This window comes from Pholcus phalangioides, unplaced genomic scaffold (assembly GCF_987345545.1).
Source record: "Pholcus phalangioides strain wild (caught in Gottingen) unplaced genomic scaffold, Ppha-v1.0 ptg000015l_1, whole genome shotgun sequence".
NCBI classification, from domain to species: domain Eukaryota; kingdom Metazoa; phylum Arthropoda; class Arachnida; order Araneae; family Pholcidae; genus Pholcus; species Pholcus phalangioides.
The window spans coordinates 79,857,585-79,883,821 of NW_028301608.1; the positions used below are offsets into that span (position 1 = coordinate 79,857,585).

Sequence of the window (26,237 nt, forward strand, 5' to 3'; positions counted from 1 at the left end):
AGAGCTTTCGGAAAAAGCCATTTCTATGTTCTTCGAAAATTGGGTTGAACGATGAAAGCATTGCATATCATCTGAGGAAAGATATTTTGAAAAATACTAAATTATATTTTTTGCCGTGCGCCTATATTTCTTGATGTTTTATGATTTTACTCTGAGTTCATAGGGAACGCACCTTGTAGTCACTTGACGACTCAATGGGTAAATATGCCACAAAATTTCGCAACAACGTGGATGGATTGTGAGCAATATCGGGAACGACAGACTTCAATAGTACTAGTAAATACATCGATATACGTGTTGATCCACGCTTTAATTTTGAAAGGAATCAGCTTTCGCAACATGCCTGAATCAGGATAAATTACTTCACCTTATAACTTATTATCTCTCAAAAATTTCTTTAAAAAAAACAATGTACATATTATAAAGGAGAAAAATTATCAGATTTTGAATGAAAAGTATTTTTGTAGGTGCTTCATATTATAGTCGAGACATAAACTATTAATTTATACCAAGAATAGACTAAACTCTAATTATAAGAATGGGGAATCTGTAATCTTCTCACCTGTCTTCAGAGCTCTAAAACTATCCTGCGGTGCAACTTTGCCGTCAACTAGAGCTGAAAGTTTGGATTTTGGGAGTATACCGCTGTTAGCATTTATGTTGCTTATGGCGAAGTGGAAGGCAGCTTCTTGCTGTTCGTCAGACGTTTCAAAAATTCCACCTGCACATGAGAAAATGATTTATTATTCATGCTTTCATAATGCAATCAAGCATGATAAATTCTAAACGACACATCACCAAAAACAATGAAATCGACGTAAATATTAAACTTTAAACGGCGCAAATAATAAAATGAATCGTTCGTATGAGGAGCGGTAGCCCACGTCAGTAAGATACTCGCCTGAAATACCAAACGATGTTTAACTATTTTACAATCAAGGGCGTAGTATTGCGTCCAAACGCCAGTGGAATAAATTCAAACAATTTTTCCCTGTTTTCTTTCCTTTCTCTTCATCATTGCGAAGCTTTGTTGTAACCCTATGGATAAAAGTTGTTCTCTTTTTCTTGGATTATTTCTATACTTTTATTAGTGATTGTTTTCCACATATCCTTTTACTATATACACATAGGAGCGAAAGAGAACAAGTAGGGTAAGGGTGAGAAGATAAATCTTCTTCGTATCTACTTATCTATATACTTATCTATTATACTGTTTTCCTTTCATTTCTGTTTTTCTTCTTCTTTTCCGTTTTCTGACGTGCGGTTAGGTTAGGACACGGTTACCATATTTATTGCCGATTTGTCAAACAGAGATCATCCGGATTATTTGCCAATAGCTTGTAAGCGAAGGGGTAAAGGATGTTGCAAGTTCGAAACTTGATTCATTCTGGTCAGGAACTCCGCTGCCGTCGAAGTACAACAGAAAAAGGCAACAACGTGATCACAGAAAACGATTTCTAGTCACACAACGCGAAATTAGTGCACCAACCTCTCGGTGAGTATAAAAAGACAAAAATTTATTGCCGGTTCAGAACACTGTCGTGGTTTGAACCGGCAATAAATTGTAGGTCTCAGTCGTGCAGAAAATGACCGTAATGCGACAAAAATGATCAAATGAATCGTGTGTCAAAAAATGAGCAAGCTCTATGATAAATACAATCGGCTCAGCTAAATCGGATATCAACGATTCCAGATCCCATTAACCAATTAAGCGGACTATCGATCATGCGAGAATCAATTCAATTGCCATTTTTCCACGTTAGTATAGTTTGTATATTTTGAAACCTGATGAAGGATCAACATTAACAAATCTTCTCGAATAAATCAAACATCAAAATTGAAATGGAAAACTATATTTAATTTTTATGATCACAATATGGTATCTACGATTTTCACTTTTCATTAGGAAAGGACCCTTTATTAGGAACAAAAATAACGTAATTAAATGTACTTATTGAAGAAAACGTGAATACTTGGAGGCCAGTACCTACTCACAGTACGTACGAAACTCAGAATGTTAGGTACACACACTCACACGTCCGACCCGACGCATTAGACAGTAAATTGCCCATGGCGATAGACCTGAGTTGTGCTCTGTTTGAAGGAAAGAAAGTGCTTGCTCTTAAATGTATTTATCTTAGCGCTTAGTAACATATTTTCCATTAATTGCAAATGTTTCATTCAATAAAAACATTCTGTGCATAGTGGTTGATGTGCATTAACAGTTGACGTGTGAAGCGTAATATTCGATTAAGCGAGGAAAAGTCGTTTAAATTATCATACGGGGAACTTCATATTGTCTCTAGGGGAAACTTTTTGGTGCCGGAGGAAATTGTTTTTATCTGTTTAAGGGGGAGAGAGTATCCGTTATCCGATTAAGCGGGGCCGACAGTATTTTATATAGGAAAAATTAAATAAGAAAAACTACAATTTCTAGTAGATTTTCAAATTCTGTGCTCAGATGGAAAAATGCTGTAAGTCACTTTTCTCAAAAAATTGAATTATTGGCATTCCGGAGTTTCGTTCGTCAAAAATTTGGAAGGTGGCAAAATTTGGTCTTTTTCTTGCAGTTTATGAGGATACAACGAAGGCAAATTGTAATAAGTCAGAAAAAAAAAAACCCCCATACAATCGCATTTTATAAAAATATTGTGTACAAATTTGCCATCATGAAATTTGTGAAAAAAAGGTGACATAACATTTTGCCATCTGAGAACAGAATTATAGTGAGAAGTGAAAGCCATTTATCTGCGAAAATAAGAGCCAAACAGTCATTCGTATTTTGTTCAGTTTTTTTTTTTCCACGAATGACATGAAAAAAAACAAAAAGAACGGATCTTTCCTCCTTCAACAGCTCATCGAGTTGAATATTTTGAACAAACGCATTTTTTTTCCAACGTCATATTTCGAAACGCGCAGCATTTGTTTTAACCGTTAAAGGATGTGTTATCAACGCTCTGTTCCATTTGAAACTTCAATGCGTTTTTGTCTTTCTCGTTTTTATTTGAACAATTCCGCGAATCGCTCGTAAAAAGTATGTGTCTTTTTATTCTCTGCAAATGCGCTCGAGAATACGAGATCACAGTCACATGACCAGACGTGTCATCTCGCGATTCTGGACTCGAACGCGACCCGTGGCGTATGAGCGCAATCTCTCGACAAACTTATGTTCTCCCATTCCCGTGAGGGATAAATCGTGATGGAGTGAACGCATTAGAAATAAAGTCGGGTGGCACGACAAAAAAAAAAAAAATGGAAATAAAAATATTCGGGGGACATGATCCCAAAGTGGGATGGACGGAAAAAACAGTAAAAGGAAAAAAAGTTTAACGAGCAAAGAGGAATAAAAATATTTCTGGCTCAAAGTCAAAGACGTTTCCAATTCTTGCCCGAGTCATTCTGTCCCTGTGAATAGACCTGGCAGTAATCCAGTATCGGCCCCACCACAGAAAAACATCAACACACACATACGCATGGGTTATGTGTAGAAGCTGCTCTCGCTTCCATCTATATTATGTAGCTCTCTATCTATGTTAGCATTTTCGGATCTCCCCGGAACACACCGACATCCCAGATTCAGAAAGAGAGTTCAGAGCACCGAGTGTGAGGCGGCAAACAGCTTACAAACACGGCTCTTCTCTTCTCCTTCTACACTCTGATAGTGTTGGTGCTGTTTATTCGTTTTCTTTTCCAGGAATAGTTCCAACTGGCTTGTCTCGAGCCTTCCATCTTGCTATTTCATGATTCGAAATCGCAACAGCTGCCACGATCATTATATATATATATATTTGAAATGTTTTGAAATAAAAGAATAAACGGGAAAAAAAAGATGTGTGAAAGAAGGAGACACGTCTTTGTAAAGAGCGACAATAGCTCATTCTTTCGGTGTGTAAAAAGCCGTAAAGAGTTTTTCCCTTTCTTGTATTTTGTTCCGTGGAGAAATAATGACCGATTTGCTTTCGCTGTCGCCCTATATTTGATTTTGAGAAACTTTCGTTCCGGGACGAAATCGTCTATTTTCAGATGTGTACTTACTATCGAATAACCTTTATGAAGATTGGTTTTTCAGCATCCACATTCACTGAATTACTTCAGGGTTTACGACATATTTCTATTTCGTCGCGACTGCTACAGTGAGAAGGCAAGATATTTTTTTTTTCCGAAAATCGAAAACACAATGTCCAAAAATAAAGTTGGAAAAAACGGAAATATGTATCGAAATAAATAAATCCCTAACTACAATATAATATAAAATAGCTGTCTGTTTAAACCATAAATATTTCAGCACTTTATTTATTTACGTGAATAAGCACATAATGTATTTTGTTATGGCATCTGCTTTCAAGACGCATACAATTATCTCAAGAACATCTAAATCAACAAGTTGTAATATGTTTTAAAATATTTGAAGGGAACATTGGAAAAGGAGGTTCTTCAGTAGCCGTCGGTACGAGTTTATTTTTTAATCGTCCGATTTTTCATGGATTCTATTTTTTGATTTGATTTTGGTTTTTTCGAACTAAAGAAATTTCTGACCAAGTTATGCTCAAAGAATATGTACTACACAAAGTATACATACAAAACACAAAGGCAACAGCAGTCAAAATTGCCCAACGGGGTGGCTGTAAAAAACTATGCCCATAAAAAAAAGAATGTCAAACATAACCAAAATACCCATTATAAAAACGTGCATCACCAAAATAAAATTAATGATATATAATGCAGTGAAAAAGTAAAAAGATTCGTAAGCATTCAAGATTCGTAGCACCGTAAAAAGATTCTCTCTGGTTGTCTTATCTGTAAGTATGGACTATAAATGCTGTACTATACTAGCTGTAACACGCGACTTCGCTCGCGTGAATTTGGTCATCTGAAAATTGTTCTGCAATGAATTCCCCCATATACTGTAACATTTGCACCACGTTTCGGGTTAAATTTTCAGAATCCTATGTAATATAAAATATAATACTCACCAAGTTTCACATTATAGCACATCGAATTTTTTTTCAACGATGATTGCGGAAATAACCTTTGAACGAAATTATAAATAAAGGTTATAATTTAAATTATAACCTTTGAAACCTACCCCACACCCCATATGACCCCCCTTAGGGGTCGAAATTCAAAAAAATCCCATTCTTAGTTTCTCTTTACGCCATCAAAAAAAAACTAGTGACCAAATTTCATAATTATAGCTGCATCAGTTTCGGCTCATCATGATTTCACTATACAACCTTTGAACCCTCTTATGACCCCCCTTAGGTATTGAATTTCGAAAAACCCTTTCTTAGTGGGTTTTTATTTCATGAAATGAAGCTACTAACCAAATTTCATGGCCATAGCTTCAGAGGTTTTTGTTCGGCGTGATTTCTACATGTTATCTTCGAACCCCCTTTTTCCTTTAAAATGTTCTTTTCTCAAAACTACTTTTTTTGACAGATAAAGAAATATGTTTTCAAATACTACTTGTTCAAAATGTCTTGAAATTTTGTACGTCTCCGTGTGGTGTCACATGCTTTAAAGAAAGATTTTTTTTTTTAATAAAAGGATTTCAAGTAATTTAGGTAGTTTTTGAAAAAGTTGCATGTTGCTGAAGTTTTAGGTTTGGAGGAAAAAAAATCATTAAGAGGTTAAAAGCTCTCGCTGAAGATACGAAAGTATTCACAGAAAATTTATAAAAAAATAATTAAACACTTGAGGAATCGTAGTTTTTTAAATGTTACTTCAAGACAGGTAATTTGCACCGTAGTATATCATGGGTATTCAAAATCGTTCACTGACCCTCTTTAACTTTATTTAAAAATAGTTTTATAAAATCGGAATAAACAAGCCTTTCCATTAACGGAAAATAGTCAATAATTCACAAAGTAATATTAGGAAGTTGCCAATTAGATGAGCGCTGTCAATAAATATTTTAGTTGTGCGTTTCGTTGAACGAAACTTAGTTTGTGAACGTGTTTCTATCTCGATCGATAAGCTGAAAAACATGATCAACTGCATTTTATGTAGATAAAACAAGGTTATACCTTGATTTGTTGAATTTTTCATCACTGAGAAAAAGTTATTTTTAATGTGTGGAAATACAGTAAAATCTCGGTATAACAATACTCTGCGGACCAAGAAAAAATATCCTTGTAGTGGATTACCGTTATATAGGGAGGCAGCGGATTTTAACTTTCCAAATAAGAATAAGATAAATATCGTTGTAGAGGGATTCATCGTCACATCGGATATCGTTGTAGCGAAGATTCACTATACCTAAAATATGTGTTCATTAAAAAGTTGCGCGAAACGAACGGGGAAAGAATCATTCTCTTGATCGAACAAATTTTAACGACAGAGCGTAAACCCGAAAATAACGCATTCAGGTCGCTCAGTCAAATTGATATTTTTAAGCCGTAATGAAATCTAGAAAATGTGAGACCAGAGCGCAGCGCTCATTACAACTTGAAGACTTTGTCTCGGCTTCTCATTACCGAGCAATTACTGCTGCCAGAGATAAGAGACACATTTAGAAACTCAGCTGGAGGCAATATAACACACCGGTCGATCTCTCTACTCCCACTCGCATCGAGTCCTATACTGCACATTCATCAGCGCAGGTCAACCACTCACGGATTTATCGCGGCCTTCTTACATACTTCTCCGAATCACCCAAAACGGCATATTTTTATTAATGCAATTCAAGGCGAAAGGTACGTCAAGAAAACAGTGACTTTTCTTCCCAGTATAACTGCACTCCTCGTCGAGATGGCGCAACAATAACATTTTTAGGGATGGAAACTCCGGTCGGTCCGTCCCCCAAGAGGTACGCAGTATAAGTTTTTCGCTATATATTGTCTCTCTTTTGCATACAGGGCAGTGTTCTCCAATACGCATAAAATTTTAATTTCCCTCCTCCAAATTCCGATGACAAGCGAAAATACTTCAAAAATTGTGCTTTTTTTTTTCTTAATATAATTTCTCTGTTTTTCATTAAAGAAAAGTGCCCTTCTTTCTAAAACTGCTTTTTAAAAGTTTGGAAAGGAGTGGAATTACTTTTCAAAAATACTTTTTTCGCATAACACTAATACAAGATGTAAAAAGCATACTTTTATACGCTATATCTTTTGAACCGTCGGTGACAGATGCATATAAAAGGTATTGTATAATAAATGTTGATTTACTATGAATTATTGTAGAAGGTATGTGGTGGTTGAAGTCAAACACTTCCTTCACAATATTCATAGATATAATTAACATTTATTAAACTTACAGAACCTACAAGAATGAGCGGACGGCGTGACTGTCTGGTTTGAGCGACCAAACGTGAGTCCAATTCCTCCACAGTGAAGGCGCGCTCTTTTCCTTACTACTCATTAGGCAGACAGCGCCAATTAGTGGTGGACGCTGTCGCCACAATCTAAACAGCGTGCCGACTTTAGATACGTCATTTATTTTGCTATATTTACGTATATATATGCACTGAGATACAAAATTTAATTTCTTATAGGTCTCCTTGATCTCTAAAAAAAAGTTACTCCCTATCTAACCCCTGAGCTCAACATCAAAAATCCATATTTCCAAGTACAATAATAGCCGAGACATTTGAGTTTAAAATCGTTTAAAATTAGGAAAACAACAGCAGAGTTATTAAAAAATAAACGCGAGAAAAATCCTGCCAAGAAATGCTTCCAAGTGACTCGCGTCCAATGAATTGCGTCCGAACAGCCACGTCCAAACGTCGTGTGTACCCCTTAGAAACATGGATTTTTGTTGTTGAGCTCAGGTTAGACAGGGAGCAACCCTTTCTCTTAACACATTGGTTGTGTTTAGGTATCCCAGCTGTGTTCTTGTATACATAGTGGTTATAATTGAATTGACACAACTGAGACCTATGCAGCGTATGTTGTGGTAAACGTATTTCGTTGAAACTTGGTTTGTATTGTATATATGGATCATGGGGGCAAAATGCAACAAAAATAATTCAATTTTTACCACCGAGTGGAAACATTGGATTTTTCTTATTGTAGGTTTCTTTTCCCCAATCTCCATACAACGTATCTGCCAAGTTTCAACGAAATACGTCCACCAGAACAGGCATTACATATGTCTGAGTGTTATCACAGTTAAATTCATAACCACCCTGTATTGTGTGTATTACTATTGTGGATGAATTTTTCTGTACCAAACTACCATTTTTAAAAGATACTATGTCTTGTCATTTGTTTGTGCGCGTTCTGTGGTTGGTCAAAGATTCCTTAATAGCCGATCGATTAGCTTTATTCTTCCTAGTTCCTGAATAAGTCTTGTGCAACGAAATGCCTCCAGCTACATCTCGCCCTAGTTGCTTGAGAAAGGAGTTAAACAACCTATCCAGTGTATCGGCTACCCGAAACTCGCTTATATCTGCTCTGCGTTTTCGAATGTCACACTGAAATTTACGGACATTTTTCCCAGTGCAACGTTCGGTAACTTTTATCGCACTTTAAGAATAAAATTTGAATGTTCTCCTGTTTCTTGGCGTTTCTTCACATTTGGCGGAGTGAGCATAAAAGGCACATTCCGCATGAGATATGGTCGCTTATCTGCTTTTCTGGAATGAAACTAGAGGATACAAGTATGGCCATATTTTCTCGTTTATTCCCGTTTCGTGTGTCGTATTTTATGTTCGATGACCTATCCCTCCACCCTCCACACCAAAATTTATCTCAAAAAAGATGGAAACGGTCTAATATCACATTTCTTTTCAGAATTCACATGTATGTCCATACGAATGGAGCTTTTTTTCACTAGTCAGTCGAAAAAGAAAAAAGGTCTAGTTCGGTCGTATTTTCTTTGCTCGTCTTTTCAAATGTCGTGTTGCTCTGACCGTAGCAACACAAAAATGCCATACATGGCAGGAAAGCGAACGTCTGTAATTTTTATAGATCTTGATTTTTTTCTTTCTATTCAACAAGCATCTAGACATTGGGCCACCCCCTTCCCCCGTCAAGAAAGTAAAATACAAATACAATGATTGAAAATAGCCTTATAGCGATGGACCGGGGATTGGTTACCACAAACAACCACGGAAGTAATTTTTTCGATTTACTTTTATATAGCTAGTATCTGAAAAGTTTGAATTATTAACGCGTGTGTTTTCGTTGTTTTTAAACTACACTGCTGGCCACCGTAAATGCAACACCCTGAAGGAAGCATGCAAATAATATGAAATTTACAACATGCATTAGTGGAGGTGAGATATGCAAATGATTAGAATTTCAGCGCAGACGCACATCACGCGCGCCTGTAGCGCCACTTCAAAGCGCTATTTAAGGCTTGGAGATTTCGACGATTTGAAGTACGGCGATTGTGTTTTTCTTGTGTTTTTTCAAAAAAACGATCAATTATGTCTTGTAGAAAACAGCGATCATCTTTTGATCAAGTATCCGAGTTCGACAGAGGAAGGATAGTGGCCTACCGAGATTGTGGATTATCTTTCAGGGAAATCGGTAGTCGTGTTGGACGAAACCAAACAACTGTAATGCGGATATGTGATCGTTGGATGCAGGAGAGTACGACGGACCGACGTGTTCGATCGCATCCACCTCAGTGCACCACTTCACGTGATGACAGGCGTATGGCAGTGACGGATCGCTCAGCCACATCACGAACCATAGCACAGCACATTCAGTCCGTACCGCATCATCCAGTGTCTGCGCGTACCATTCGACGCCGTTTACAGCAGAGTGGTCTGTCCGCAAGACGTCCATTGCTTCGTCTACCCTTGACGCAGAACCACAGACGTCTCCGCCGCCAATGGTGCGATGAACGAAGGATGTGGACGGCACGATGGAATGAAATTGTCTTTACTGACGAGTCACGCTTCTGTCTGCAACACCACGATGGTCGGATTCGAGTCTGGAGACACCGTGGAGAGAGGATGCTGAACAGCTGCGTTATGCACCGCCACACTGGTCCTGCACCGGGTATTATGGTATGGGGCGGTATTGGATATCACTCTCGCACTCCTCTAGTACGCATTGCCGGTACTTTAAAAAGCCAGCGCTACATCTCCGAGGTGTTGGAGCCAGTTGTCCTTCCTTACCTTCAGGGCTTGCCCACAGCCATATTTCAACAGGATAATGCGCGACCACACGTGGCACGCATTGTCCAAAGGTTCTTCGTCAATCGCCAGATTGAATTGCTTCCCTGGCCAGCTCGCTCTCCGGATCTTTCGCCGATAGAAAACATGTGGTCCACGGTTGCTCAACGATTGCCCCAGATTACATCCCCAGCTGCCACACCAGATCAACTTTGGCAACGCGTGGAAGCTGCTTGGTCTGCTGTACCCCAAGAACACATCCAAAGTCTCTTTGAATCAATGCCGAGGCGTGTGGCAGCGGTGATCTCCAACAATGGCGGCTACTCTGGCTACTGATTTTGGCAGGAACCACACTTCACAGAAGTCTATAAATTTAATCATTTGATGCTTGGTCAACATGTTATCTACAAAATTAATATTGTTGCGATATCTCTTGTCTTTCTTGGTGTTGCAATTTGGGTGGCCAGCAGTGTATAAATAATAGTAAATGCCGCTTATTGGAACAATGGATAATTTTATCATTCGGGTATTGTTATCAGTTTTGCAAACTACGGAATGAATCTATACCATAACATGGGGAAAAATTCGTTCAGTTATTGGGACTTGGATTTATGTTATCTTTTTTTTCGTCGAAAGTGTTTTTGCTCACTTTGAAGCTGAGGTTTAACCAGGCTCATTTTTTTTTCTCTGTAAGTTATCGTTATCTACCTGCAGCGCTGTGTAGGAGGTTAGAAAAAATTAAGAGAAACGTACTCTGTTCACAACGTCCGAATCGGGCCATATTAGCCGATTTGATCCATGTACCGTGTGGAGTTCGTTTTGCAATGTACCAATGAACTATAGCGCAGGCGAATGTAAGGTGAAACAGAGCCCCCACCTCAAATGCAAATACAAATACAAGCCCGCAACAGGAAACAACAAGGTGGCTGAAAAAAGAAAAAATCCCATGACAAATATTGATGTCATATATTTCTAAAATACAGCAACCCAATAAAGAACGACCTCCTTCTTCGGTTTTTGGTCAGTTTCTTGCAGTTGTCGAGATTTGCATTTTCCCAAATTCTAGATTTCCTCAAGGGATCTATGGAACTTACTTTGCATTAAAAAAAATGCAAATCGTAATTCGTGAAATATTAGGCAATTACATTTCAACTCCACTCACACACACACACACACACACACACAGTATTTTTGCTTAAAATAAAAAAAAATTCGTTTTAGAATGTGAAAAAAAACCCCGGTGCGGTTGAACATTTTTAAACCAATTTTAAATGTTTAACCAGCGTGGTTGAACACTTTGTAACTACTTTAATTATATGATATTATTATTTTTATAAGTAATTTGTAATTGACCAACCGGGGCGTGTGGTCATCATTAGGGCTCGGATCATGACATGCAATTTTTTTTCTTCATGACAAGTCATATTTTGCACATTTTCAAGCTATTTGTCATATTGTAAGCATTTTTAAGCAACGAATCATTTTTTTTTTAAATTTATCAGCAAAAATTTTAATCTGTAGGAATTTTTTTCAGTGGTATAGTATGCAATTACAATGTGAATTAATGCCCTTTTTTTGGCAAAATAAGCATTTCCAGTAGCACCATAATGGAGAGAATAAAAAGAAAAATTGGACGAGAAGATTGAAATCATGAATAGTAGAATGAAATTTCGAGTTTCTTTCGCATGAGAACACATCTGCAAGTAGTCATTTCTTTAAGTTTCTTATTTTCCATGGACATTCTGAATATATGAGACACTAATAATCCACAGCCGGCAGCGAATTCATTTGTGACATCCGAAATGTTTACACGCATTTCATATCGCTACAGTAATTCCAATCTTAAAAGCTTGATTTTAGAACCTCCGGCACTGGTGCTGCTGTTGTGAAACCAAGAGAAATGCTACGTTAATGAGAACGATGTAGGACGAGAAGATGCGTGCAGAAACGCGAGAAATCACTCTAAAAATTTTTTTAAGTTTGAAGAAATATTACTAAGCTCTCAGCGTTGCTGAGACACGTTTGTATAGCGACGTGGAAGTTTTTTAGACTGTGTATATATGTATACAGAGGAAATTCCCGCGGTAAGAAATTTGTTGATCAGGAAATTTCCGATTTTTTTTTCTGTCATGCTACTACAATAGACTATCCGGCCTAATGTGGCGGAAGGGTGGGCCGTATTACATAATAGCCAGTTAGGCCAGCGTTCTATAATGCTCACTTCCTTAAGTTCTTTCACAAAAATTTATATTGTAATACCGGCCAAAGTGAATGCTGCTCAACCTTTTCAGTTCGCGGGCCAGATTTACCGTGATTCTGCTACTCGCAGACCAGAAAATTGTATATATAGGGAGACCATATGACCCGTAATTTACGGGACATTTCGTATAATTTTGGTCGTCCCCACTTTTTTTTTATAAAACACTACGTTTTTTCTTATATTTTCACCAAGGCTTTTTCACCATTTTTGAAATAAGGAATTAAGATTATTTATTTTCATGACTTATAAATGCGTTTGATAATTTTCTTTTTGGCAGTAACTGGCAACTTTACTAGATTCTCACAATTTATTGGCTGTATTTTCAACTTTTCTTGCTTTTCATAATTGTTTTTTACTGTGATCGGGAACTTTATATGCTTTAGATAGACAGAAAATAGTAGAGAAATAGTGGGAATATATATATGGAGAAAATATAAAAGGAAATATTAGAACGGAATGATCTCTAAGATTATCATAACGCAGATAAAGCAGGACTTCTTTTGCATTTTATAACCTGTGAAAGAGCAGAAAATTGAAATTCTCTTATAAGGAAATGTCCATTGTAACGACCATTTCTTTCGTGGTTGTGAACTCTCTTTAAAATGGACTTTTACTGTATCTATACCATTACACAGACCATCTCGGCATTATTTTGTCCCTGAGAAAAATTTGTCATTCACGTTTCACACCAAACTGTAATAGAAATGGCTTCTAATCACATTCATTTGTAACTGATGTTATTAATCATTTTGAACTCTTTCTATTTTTTCCACATCTCTCCAATATTTTTGCCGTATTCTTCGACCGGCTTGATATAATGTTCCTCTCAAATCAATCTTCACTAGAATTAATTCTAAAACTGATAATTAACGCCGTTGTAACTTATGACGTCATACAGTGTCTCAGAAGAACAACGATGAGGAAAAAATAATAATTGGAAAATTTAAACATGTAATTATGGGAATGAAATTTTTCATTTTTTTAATGTTTCGAAAAATCGAAAAATGCTTTTTCAGCAACTGGAGCATCGCGAGAGATTAATCGCTGCCAGTTAAGAAGAAGCCTCCGTGATTAAATATTAATAGATTCGAGTCACACGCGGGAATATAATTAATGTTCTTTATCAGATGCGACGTGTTCCCGGAATCCCACTGCCAGCAATCGATTCGGGCTGCGTCCCGAGACAAATCGTCCCTATCAGGTGCGTACGACAGCCACTACCGAGTCGAGAGTTTGCTTTTATAACAAGTCATATCTTCGTCGCTGTTGTGGTTTGTATTTGACTGGATGGCAATTCGCGATTGATTTGAAAACGTCCCGGAACATACGTGAAGTTTTAGGACCCAAGGAGGAGGGAGGAGGCGACAAGATCGCTTATATGCCCCAGCGAGACGTTTGTAACGATACGTAATTTAAAGGAAGTTTTCAGATGATTCAAAAGCCGCTTCCGACCTCGAAGATTCCTTGAATACAACGAAGAAACTAATTTTCACCGCCGTTCATCAAAAGCGCTCTTTCAATGAAAATCTCTCTTTGTGATGGATCTTATATATGTAATTTTCTAAAGTTCGTCTACACGCGATGCTTCCCACTGTGTTGACTTCTTGCTGTGAATATAGAAGAAGATAATCTCAGAAAATACTGGAATTTAAAAGGAAAAACGCAAACTCCAGACGAGAAGAAGCCGGAAATAAGAAACTTGTGCAGGAAATTAAAAATATTATAAAAATATACTGAGATTCTATTAGAAAATATGTACGCGGTATAATATCTCCTTAAAGTGCAAGAAAATTCGAACACTTTTCACCGTTTCTTTTTCTTATTTAAAAAGTAATAAAAATATAATATTTTCTTTTGATATTGGTGAAAGAGTAATTAATTTTGTTTGTCTAAGAAAAAATGCATATTTTTCGCCAAAAGCATATCCCCCCCCCCCCCCGTCTTAACATACCTATATACAATATTTTTAACTCAAGTAAAGCCAAATCTAGCGTTGTCAAGAACTTGTAAAGCCCAATTGTTTATTATTGGTGATCGAGTTGCAAGAGTGAAATAACTGGTCAAAACTTCTTGTTTGAAAAAAAAAAAAAAAATCTTGTCAAACATGGGGTCAGTTCATTTCAAGCAAACACGTCCAGAATTTTGAGGGATTAAACATGGATTTACAGTGGTACCAATTGCCTATCTTTCTCTCTCTGGATATCGTGCCGAGGTGAACTTGGGAAAAAAGAAAAGTTGATTTTACCACCAACCGAATCTCATCCATACTGGGCAAGCGCACTGACAATTATACCACAGAGAGACTATTTTTCCCTTTAAATACGCACAGTAGCGTGACTTGCTGAGTAGAGGTACTGCAGCATCTCTTTGACTTCAGTTATATCCTCCAGGTGGCGACAGTAGAGATGGACAATTTTTTTAACGTATATAACTGCTTCTGTAGTTTCTAGATATCTAGATCTCAAATGTTATCTTGCAGAATGCGAAATCGACAAATATTTTTTTTGTTTGTAGAACTCAGACATAACTATACTACTAACTCACAAATATGCCTTGTCCATATTCCTCTGCGGAACTTCTAACAAATTGATATTACACATGCCGGCCATCTGCCATCAATTTTTATAACTATGAGTGAAGTGTAATGATTGAATAAGTGTACTGTTGTAGACCCGTTGCTCTCTGTCGCTAGACTTTTTAACGGTGAGATCGATTATCATTCGCGCCTCGAACTACATAAAATGAACTTCAGACATAACTAGACTAGTGGAACTTAGTTCATAGACATTTACAAAAGCAAATATATTCGTGCCTTCAAAAATACATAACTTAACGACAATAAATCAACACCACCGATACCATGACTCAGAAAAATCATTTCGCTGCGAATAACTTTGTGAATCTGTGTTTACTAATATATGTCGGTCGTTTGTGATGAAAGCCATACATATTCTCATTATACGTATGTCATACGTATGTCTCATTTGTTATCAGATTTTACGGCTTCAGTTTTTCCCGCACAAAGAAGTCCGTCCTCCTAAATTAAACTCAAGTAATCAGGACCAAATGCCATTAACAAAATGAAACAATAGCTACCGTTCTATTAGTGCACGTGCCGAGGTTTCCTAAATTCGTAATCGGGAGATTCATACCTCCACTAAATCTATGCGCTCCTCCCATGACTTCAGTGTAAGCCGTAAAAATAAGAAAAAGACTTTCGAAAAGATACAAACTGCAATTGTTATTGTTTTTGTTCCATTGTTTGCGGTTCCCATTCTGAGAATACCAGCGATTATTCCCTCCCACCCTGTTTCTTCCATTTAGCTTCCTGTCTCCTTATCTCGAGATCTCTTTTCTATTCTTGAATTTCTTGGAGACCCTCCTGTAATACCTTGGCAATGTCTCAGTCCTTTGTCTCTTCTTCCGTGAAATTCTCGCCCTGGATTGTGTATGTTTGAAAAATATCGGGCCAGTGAACTTTTCCGGCTTTTTGTTGTAGCTCCCCATTCCGTTTTGTTTTTCCAATTGTTTCCACTAAACGCTTTTCTTATACAGAATGTATCCAGATGCTCTTTTTGCCACCTCGCACGAATAATCTGAAGGAAAAATTCGAAGCAGTTTTTAAGTGTAGCGTTTGTGTATTTGTGTTTTTTGTGTATATATAGCGTTGTCAACGCACTTCATTTTTTCCCCTTACTTCTCTAATATTGGGTTTGGTTAGATTCACCTAAACCCCTCTCCCCTTCCCCCACCGTGGTGCATCGAAATTTTCTCATTCACAATTGTTATGACCAAAGACTAAAAGGACTCTATACGTCCCTTATAATTTTTTTTTACGGACAGAATTTGTTTTTATAGTATTCGGCTAACCCACTATATCATCGTTTTAGTGAAAGTGCTAATTTTGTCAAGTATGCTAAGAAAATTCACTTTACTGAAACTTTTTTAATCGCGAATTGTTTATTGTACGCGAAGTTGAGCATCGATGAAATGTCCTGTCTTTTTAAATATGGTCGCACCACTTAAGTCTGCCTTATTTTTAGGTTGTGCTAAAACTATCCAAAAGGTATACCCCCCCCCCCCCCTGCAAAGGTGACAGGGCTCCAGCTATGATGCGCGAGGCTTCTTTTTTTTTTTAGACGCTATAAATTAACTATAGAAGGGAGGGCTTAAAAATATGACCAGAGTCCATCCAGTCATCCCAGCCATGCTGCCATACCAAAAGACTTTGACTTCAACAGGATCGACGTATCACGTACGGTGACCTTACATCCCGTTTAGTTAACCGGAACGTGTGGCAAAACGGGACAAATCTGTTTTCCTTTTCCACATATGTAATTGGTTGTAAAATGTTCTATTCTTTCACTCTTTTTTTTATCGAATCCTAAAATGGAAACTACTTTTTTTCCCTTTGAGGTAAAATCCTGCATTTACGTTACTTCGCCATTGCGGAGTGAAACATATTAGAATAGAATTGTCCTCTAATGTATATCCCGAATTACGATATTTTTTTTTTTTTAGCGTTTCACGGATCCCTTGAGAAAGTCACTCGGGAAAAGAAATTTGAATCTGGTCAACACTGAAAGAAATTGAATCAAGAACTGAAAGAAGGGACTTTTTCTTCATCATACATTTTTTTTTTCACTATAGGAATGCCCATTGCAAAAGCAGCTCTACGATATTCGTCCGTTCCGTTCTTTGAAAAAGTAGTAATACCCGAATTAGATGACATTATCATACATTTTAATAAGCGGTGTCGACTGTGTTATCATACGGAATATGCAAATATACACGTAGAAAAATATTTAGGAAAAAAGTAACTTTTCATTTTGCTTTTACATCAATATGAAAAATCCTAAATTTCACATCCGCGTCTTTACTCTAGTGCATATTGTGATTGCCAGTCTGAGGAAATCGTCAACGCAGTGACTTATACATGGAGAAACACCCATGCTTATAGCCATTAAAATCGTCCGGCGTCGAAAGGGGGGATTGCTCCAAGTTGTCTACCAGGGTCACGCATGTGCACCGTTGGCAGCTGCTTTGAAACGCTTTTCGCAGCAGTCACGCGCTGATTGCCAGTCAGCACACGATACAAGCACAACTCTGACGACATAAAATACGTTAGGGGTCACATATACGCTCAGAACACACATTCCGACATGTACCGATTCGTCACAAATTTCGCAGAGGAATTTATGTTATATGCATGTACGGTTAATTAGTTGTAGTAATGAGCACTAGAACGCTACAAATTAAGATTTAATGCTTTAGGTATATGCTTTGGCTAGCTGAATTTAAATCAGTGACGCTTGTTAAACGCAGTATATGAACCGATTGGAATATCTCTACAGCAGTTGACTTAATGACACCTAAAATTCCACTAAACACTTGACAAGAGATCAAGTACCGTTTGGACATATGCAAAGTCACTAACGATGCTTGCATTTAACTGCTTTAAGTTGTGCAGGGTGTCCCAGAAATTCGTAAATAATTTTAAAATTCATTTGAATGATTTGGTATATTTTGATGATGTTTAAGTGTTTGTGAAAAGCTATTCTAAGAACGAATTTTTTCTTTTGGTACAAAAAAATAGTTAAATTTCTTGTCGATAGAGGATACTGCACGAAAACAAATCACTGGAAATATGCATACTATAAAATGTAGGGTGTACGATTAACAGCTCATTTATGAATTACTGGCGCTTACATAAGGTTTTCATTGTGATGTTAGCATTCGTGGATAAAGTTCACTATTAGTGAAGTCACGTTTAACCCTTGAATTGCCGGCTGCTACTAGTTAATTGTGTGTGCGTGGTGCATGTACGGACACAGAAGAGATTCAGAAAAGGCTTGGGTCCAATCACTCCTGTCGGACTTTCATGCAGTGTCCTTTGTCGCCACTTATCGGAATTAAATTTTTTTTTCGGTACCAAAAAGAAAAAAAAAACCTCTTCGATAAGATAACGTTTTTGCAAACTGCAGTCAAAATATACCAATTCCTTTATTTTTTATGAATTTTTAAATTATTTACGAATTTATGGGCGACCCTGTATAATAGTGCATATAAACTTGAAACGTTGCCTTCTGTAATGTAACCAAAATTCATAATCAATTAGGCCTACATGGATGGTTCTTTTACTTTAAGCATTATTGTTGGATAGCTTCTATACCTGCAGTGTCTTAAGGATCCGGGTTCGAACCCCGTTGACGGCACAGTGGTAGTCGGCTTAAGTTGGTTTCCTGCGATTTTCCAGCTTCGAGGCGCAAATGCAAGCCAGTCTCTCAGATGAAAAATTCCCTCCGCAGACAGCAAGCAGACGTAAAACACGATACTGACGTGACATGAAAATTCAAGCATTTCCATCTGTACTTCAGAAAGTGGAAGCTGGATAGCAGCACTAATACGAAACAAACGCAACTCGACAAGATAAATACGTTAGGAGCCCTACATACACTCAGAACACATAATTCTCCGGCATGTGCCGATTCATTAGAAATTCCGTAGAGGAATGTGTACGAGGTACATGAACGGTTTAGTAGCAGAAGTCCAAAGACTGACTATGAAGACAGCCAAGAACGTCCAAAGTGAAATTTTCCAAAACATTTTATCCCTTACAGTGACAATCCCAGGATATCTCAGGTTTTTAAAACGCTTTAATTCTGGCAACCTCGAGTCCAAATACCGTTTAGGTTTTTTTTTTCTCCTGATAATAATGTGTTTTTCTCCCCCCCCCCCCTCCGTCCTGTCGATCAACTCTCAGTGGGCGCAGTCAGCTTTTGTTGTCAAAGTCTGCTAACGGAAGGGGAGAGAGAGAGAGAGAGTGGATGATTTTTCTTTCCCTTTTCAAGGTATTTTCTTGTCCTTTCGTTTCGAACCGAGCACAACTGTGGTCTATCGCCGTAGGCAATTTACTACCGATTGAGTTGTGTCGGAAGTGGTACAATAACCTTCGAGGTACTGAAGTATTATTGCGTACAGCATAAAAAATAGAAAGCGATAGTTTTGTTCTCTTCCTTTTTTTTTTTTTTTATTCTAATTAATCTCGGATCCGGGGAATTCATTTATCAGGTCGGAATCTGAAAAAAAAATATTTTCTCGAAAATAGGTGGCAATTCTATTTCCCGACCAAATTTTTAATCGGGGTCAGTCTCATTCTTCTACAATTTTTAGAAATCTTAATCTATTTCTCCTTTACACCATAATGCTCTTTTTCGTATTATTCTAAATAAAGGCTTATGCAATTTAAAAGATAATGTTTCCGAGTGAAGACCTCGTATGATTTACCGTATTCCTACTTTTGGGAAAGAAATTTTTCGTAAACATTTTTATTATTTAGCTCCGAAAATATATAATTCACCATTAGAAATACAAAATATACCCACATACGCGGCATTTAAAAAATGATTATTCAAATTATTAATTTCAATAGACGATGTAGACTCTTATTTTGACCTTTACGAGGAGCAATAAAATTTATTCACTTTAGCTTTGCCACTTCAATTATGTGTATTTTTATTAAAAACAATTAAAAAAAATTGTTTGTGTTTGTGTATGTATGTGCGAGTTTCATTTTTTTTTCCCTCATATATTTTTTATCTATAATGTTTTGTTTTATTTCACATTTCTCGCCATGCATTAAGAACTTTGTCTTTCTTTGTGTTGTGTATGTTTTTTCGTTCTTGATTTTTTTTTATCTTTACGTATTTTTATATTTGACAGTGATAATTTTGTCTCTTTTATGTTGTATATGTGTCTTTTTTTTATGTTTCTGTTCATGTCGTATGCTTTATAAATTTTATTCATTAAATATCATGTAAATTTTCAATCATCCGTACAGGCATCACAGCCTCTGGGTGATAAATATGTTTTTTTTTAAACTAATATAAATCTCTGTATGTTGGAAATGAATAAATTTGATTTGATTTGATTCCTAGAAGGTTTAGTGATTTCTACTGGGGCAGTTTTAATCCCGACCAGGAAAATTTAAAAACCGTATAAGGGCAGTCCCGTCCTGTACTGTATAATTGTTTTCAATATTTTCCAGAAGGCATAGTTTTGCTGATGAAACTCTACGTTTACCCCTTTATTGGTTGTGACAAACGTCGTTTCGGGGAGGGGGGTCAAGGTGGGGCAACTGCCAACACCCTCTACAGCAGAAAGCCTCCGTGCGAAGCGTTGACGTCACTGAAGTCGTCCATTTCCCGTGTAGCCATTGCGTATTGCAGTCCGACGTATGCAAAATATTTACCTTTCTTTTGCAGTATATCCAACGACTATAGGTGAAATGGACGACTTCAGTAATATCACCAGCTTCGCGTGGAGGCTTTCTGCTATAGAAGGTGTTGGCAGTTGCGCCCCCCCCCATAGCTTTTACAAAAATTTAAAAAATATATATATACAAATACAAATAAATACAAATACAAATACAACGCCACAACAGGCAAATTGCCCAACGAGGTGGCTGACTTAAGACATCATGGATCCCCGAGCCCCTACCTAATACTGCTACACCACACATGCACCCCCCCCCGCGGAACCCCCCAACGAATCGGTACATGCGGGAATGTGTGTGTACGTGTAGTGCAACCTGACGTAAAGTTTTGTTTCTGTGTAATGCTTGTTATGTGTAGTGCTGTCATCTGCCCCCAGTTTTACTAACTATGAGTGAAGTGTTGTGTTTGAATGATTTACCATTGTAGGACTGTTGCTCTCTGTGGCGAGACTTTTTAACGGGGAGATCGGCTCGCATTTGCACCTTGAAGTTGGGAACCACAGAAAACCAACTTCAGCCGACCACCACTGTGGGGTTCGAACCCGGATTCTCGCATCACGAGTCCGGCACTATAACCACTCGACCACCACAGCGGCTATAGAGTATATATATATATTTTTTAAATTTTTGTATATATATATTAGGGCTGGTCCGATATTAATCGATTAATCGTGTCAGTTAATCGATCAATTGTTATTCGCGGTTGAGATAATCGACTCGATTAATATTTGATAAAATTTCTATTAAAAGTTTTTGAAATCTCTTGATTTTTTTGAAAAAAACCGAGGAGATGCCTTAAAAATCATGTTTTATGCAGAACATTTTGTACAAGTGACCATATTTAAAAATATTTGAATTAATATTTTGATCGAATTATATTCTACAAAAAACTGATGATTTCGGTTTTAAATTGAGTTTAGTGAGATTTTTTTAGAATACGAACAAAATTTATTGTCTCCACTATTTATAGTAGTTTTTCGTACTGTTGGAAGCATCACCTCATCTCACAAGTACCATTCTAGAGGAGTTTCTAGGAAAACAAGCAACACACGCACACACAGTATAATCAAAAATAGTTTGGAAACCAGTGAATATATAATAATCAAAAATAACCGATAAAAAAAAAACAAGTTCCAAGCGAAGAAATGGATTAGTTTGGAATGGTTTTGGCAATTATGTTTAGCATATTAAATTGCTTGAAGCGGATTGGGGTTTCGGGCACATGGGGGACTGTATAAAAACGTTTTCTTTTTTTGCTTTTAATAACAATATACCTCCTTGCAACGTGAATCATATGTATGAGTACTAAGCGTTATTTGATACTTTTTTTTCTAGCTGGAAGTATGTCTCATACCGGTTATAATTAACGGTTCACCAGTAAAATGCCATATGCCAATTTACCTATGCAACCTGTACACACACGCATATACTGAGTATATGTTCTTCGGAACCCTCCCCCTTGCCCCCCGGAAAAATTGGAAATGACGTGTCTGCTTAAAGGGTTAAGGAAAGTTTCCTTGGAAATTTAAAGCTAGCAAATTTTCTATCCTCAAAAGAAGAAAGAAAGGAAATATCATTAGAAGAAAGAATATTTAATGAAAAGTAACAAAAGGGGAGAGATATGCGTATGTATATGCACAAACACGCTTGTCCAAAATTGAAGCGCGGGACACGCGGTGCTTTGAAAAGACATTCAGATCACAAAATTGCTCAAAATTAGCATAATTCATGCAAATGTTTCTCAGAAATATGTATTTGCTCGCCGTGTCCAGTGCTGCGCAGGGATCGCGAAAAGCACTCTCATTGGAGAACGGAATTCTTTGATGCAAGATGTGCCGGAGATCGCATTATTTACTAGTGTATATTTCTTGAATAAACTTACGAGGCCATCCTGTCCACCATATCGAGAGACGCTATTTCAAATATCCCATTTTCATTCCCGTGTATTTGGTATTTTTTATAAACTGAACTTGTGGGCATGTTTTGCAATTCTATTTGGGTGGGTACGAATGGCTACAACTTGTGTAATATACAGGGATGATTCCCTTGCTGCATTTTAGTGGCGAGCCGTTGATCCTAGAGACATATTTCCGGTGAGAAAAAGTACTCAGATAACATGTAGAACTCTCTCAAATATCTCATTCACGTTGCAAGAGGAGTTGTTTAGTTATCAAAATAAAAATAAAAACTTTTTATATGAACACCCTTTGCTCAAAAAACCCAATTAGAGAGAGAAAGTTGTTGTGGCCTGTCTCTCTCTCTCCTGAGGCTAACCAAACAAAATCCCATGTTTCTAAGAATGATATTTACCGAGATATTTGAATTCAAATCGGAAAAAAAAGTTGGAAAAGAACATCATAAACGAGGGAAAGAAGCGTTGCCCGTTAGTTTATGCGGTCCCCCCCCCCCCGAAATTTTCTAAGTATTTGAATCCAAATATCTCAGCGAATTTTCTCGCAGAAACGTTTTTTTCATGGCCTCAGGTGAGACAAGGTAACAACTCTCTAATTGATTTTTTGAGGATAGGGTGTCTGTATAAAAAGTAGTATTTTTTTTACAGTGGAATTACGGTGAACGAGCAAAATTTTGAACAAATGTTGACTCGGTTAACGAGCGGTGATTCGTATTACGAGCAAAAATGTTGCGCTTTTTCTATTTAGTTTCACATTATCAAAACTGAGTCGATGGTTTTCACTTTAGTCCTCACGCGTACTGTGAAATTGTGGGTAATATTCTTCCCTTCAGTTTCAGGTCAGCTTGTCTCACTCAAAAAACAAACACAAGTGCGGGTGTGAGTGTTTACGATACGAAACTAGATGTAGCATTATAACCACGCGTATGTGAGCTTGAAAATATATATTTTTTTTAATATTTTCTGCTTGGAGGAAACTGTGATAGAAGTGTGGGTTGATTGCATTATCGAACGTAACTTTTAGAGGCTAGCTCACGAGCAGAAGCAATATTTGTCAAAGAGATTGTATTCTTACTAAAGACCATGGGACTGGAGGTGAATCAGGATGGCATTCAAGAACTATTGGAAGAACCTGGCAAGGAGTTGACCGTAGATGTGCTAATGGGATTTCCTTTACACACGCAGCAGTAACAGTTTATGGACGGTATCTCGTCTGACGATAGTTCTCCTTTCTCTCGTCGTTTAGAGCAAGTTAATTTGCAAACATTATATCGTACTGTATGTTTATTTATGGGTATTTTTATATTAAATATATTTTATTGTATTAATTATTATGTTGTTATTGCGTTTAATTATTGATTGAATGCACTTTTTTTATTAGTCACTGGCTGTAGCACCCGGCGCTGCAAGGGTTTTCTTTAATTGCTGGGAGGATTGAAAAAGTGGCAAACCATTGTAAAGGCATACATCTGAAGCGCATTTCTAGGGAACCAAAATAACCAATGTAAGCATTCCGAAAGTGATTGTCGAGACCCAAAAACCATTGTTGCCGACAGTTTTTCGCCCGTTTCAGACATTCGGCCATTACTGAGAAACTTTTAAAGTAGTCTATCGTTCAAGTTGGGTTCCATTTGGTATATATGCAAAATTTGGCGACGATAGATCGGAAATTGTAGATTTGTATAGAAAACATGCACACACAGACAGACAGAAAATCAATTTCATATATATAGATAGATTTTTATGTTAATGAATGATTGCGGAACGAATTCTCCGAGTCCCCATTATTTTGTACGGTGAAGTTTTATTCGGATAACGAGCACGTTCACCGAACGAATTAAGCTCTCTAACCGAAGTTTCATTGTATTTTCAATCCCTTGCAATATGAATGACATATCTGAGTTCTACACCGAGTTCTAAACCTGTTAGTGAATATCATGGTACCATGCCCTGGAGCATTTAGAACTCCATTACTGAATCGTACATGAGCCTCGTACAAATCTGCGGAATTTCTAACGAATACGTGCCGGAATGTTTTGCGTGTGTGTGTGTGTGTGTATATATATATATATATATATATATATATATATATGCGTGGCTCCAAAACGTGTTTATGGATTTATTAAGGCCCGTATTATCCGTTTTCTCACTGTATCAGGGTTAGGTCCAGTCTGCATAGGTTCGGATAAAATCGAGGTCCTACTGTACTTCTATTCTATATTGTATCGAATGCAGGAAAATGCCGAGCAGTCAAACGAAATATTTGTGAAGTTTAAGTAAATTATCGAAGGTTTTATTGCATCGATAGTACTTTTTTGGTAATGGTATAGTACTGAGAAAGCGAGAGAGAGAGAGAAAACGTTCATTGAATTCTACGGACCGTAGTGACTCGTGTTTCGCAGCCGGACAATCCAAAAGAGTCCGAAAGTTGAAATTTAAGAGAATAAAGCGGGGATTGATCACACACGGGCAATATCGGTACAGCGTGTCGGTAGAAGCGACAGCAATGCCGAAACGGTCGACTGGGAACATGATACATATCGGCAATCGATAGAACATTCCTAAGAAAACGACCCGGAAGTCAATAAACATCGATCGTAGTTTCCATTCCCGAAAACGGAGGTAAACAAAAGAATGAGGCACTTTGATATAACTACAAGGAAACAAAATCTAACTTCGCAGCTCTTTTCACGATATCAGAGTGTCTATACATACCCATGTCCCTTTCCTTCCTACAAGTCTATATTTGGGTTTTGTCAGAGATGCACAATCTTTCTAGTCCGCGGGCCAGCAGAAACTTATATATATGTACGATGTCCATATATATATATATATATATATATATATATATATATATATATATATATATATATATAAACTGTATTTCACGAGACATTTCTCCGTTTTTCAATTTCAGCGAAAGATGTGAATTTTACTTGCTTTGACAACTTTTTTAGCAGTTAATTTTAGTAGACAAAATTTCCTTCGATTATTTCCTGACTGTAATTATGACAACTTTACTTGTTTTTGACTTTTCCGGCTGTAAGTGACATCTTTACTAGCTTTTGGCAATCTTTTTTTGGCCGTAATTGGTAACTTCCCTTGCCTTTGACAGATTTCTTTTTGGATGTAGTTACCAACTTAATCTACATTCGATAATTTTTAGCAGTAATGGGCGATGTGTCCTGTGTAGATCTCACACAGTTTCCTGCATTTTAATAAAGGAAATATGATCTTGTTAGATATTTATTGTGTTGTGTGTGTATTTTGATATTTTTCAATCGTCACTCCTTTCGTGGGCCGAAGATCGTGCACACCTGGGTTACATAAACAACATACTTTGTAGTCCTTTTTTTCTACCATAATTAATTAATTAATATTTAAGAAACGTTTTCTTAATCTTTCGTGAAGGTTTTGTTGTAATAAAAGAGTTCTATCATTGGATAGAACCTTCTATCGTGGTTTTCCCTTGTATAACAACGCATAGCTTTCAAGGGAATTAAAGTAGTTGGAGTGAACATCGTAGGCTGAGACGAATTTGATTGAGTTATGACCATATGAAATGGTTATTGTAGACACGAAAGGGATCGGAAATAAAATTGTAATGCGTGAAACCGAATTTCGTGTATAAATTCTGTATTGAAACTCTCGCGCCGAGCTGAAGTCTGCATCATTACGATCCTCGTAGAATGAAAAATGAATGATGACCAACCACAACGTCGAG

At 37.2% G+C, this 26,237-nt stretch overlaps 1 protein-coding gene across 1 annotated transcript in view; it reads right to left on the reverse strand.

The window, feature by feature from the left end:
* The window catches only part of LOC149076767 (glutamate receptor ionotropic, kainate 3-like), a 133,155-nt gene that overhangs the window by 49,555 nt on the left and 57,363 nt on the right, over positions 1–26,237 (reverse strand). Inside the window, exon 2 of the mRNA XM_089244429.1 lies at positions 563–721. Coding sequence (XP_089100555.1) covers positions 563–721 — 159 coding nt within the window. The remainder of the gene's footprint in view (positions 1–562; positions 722–26,237) is intronic.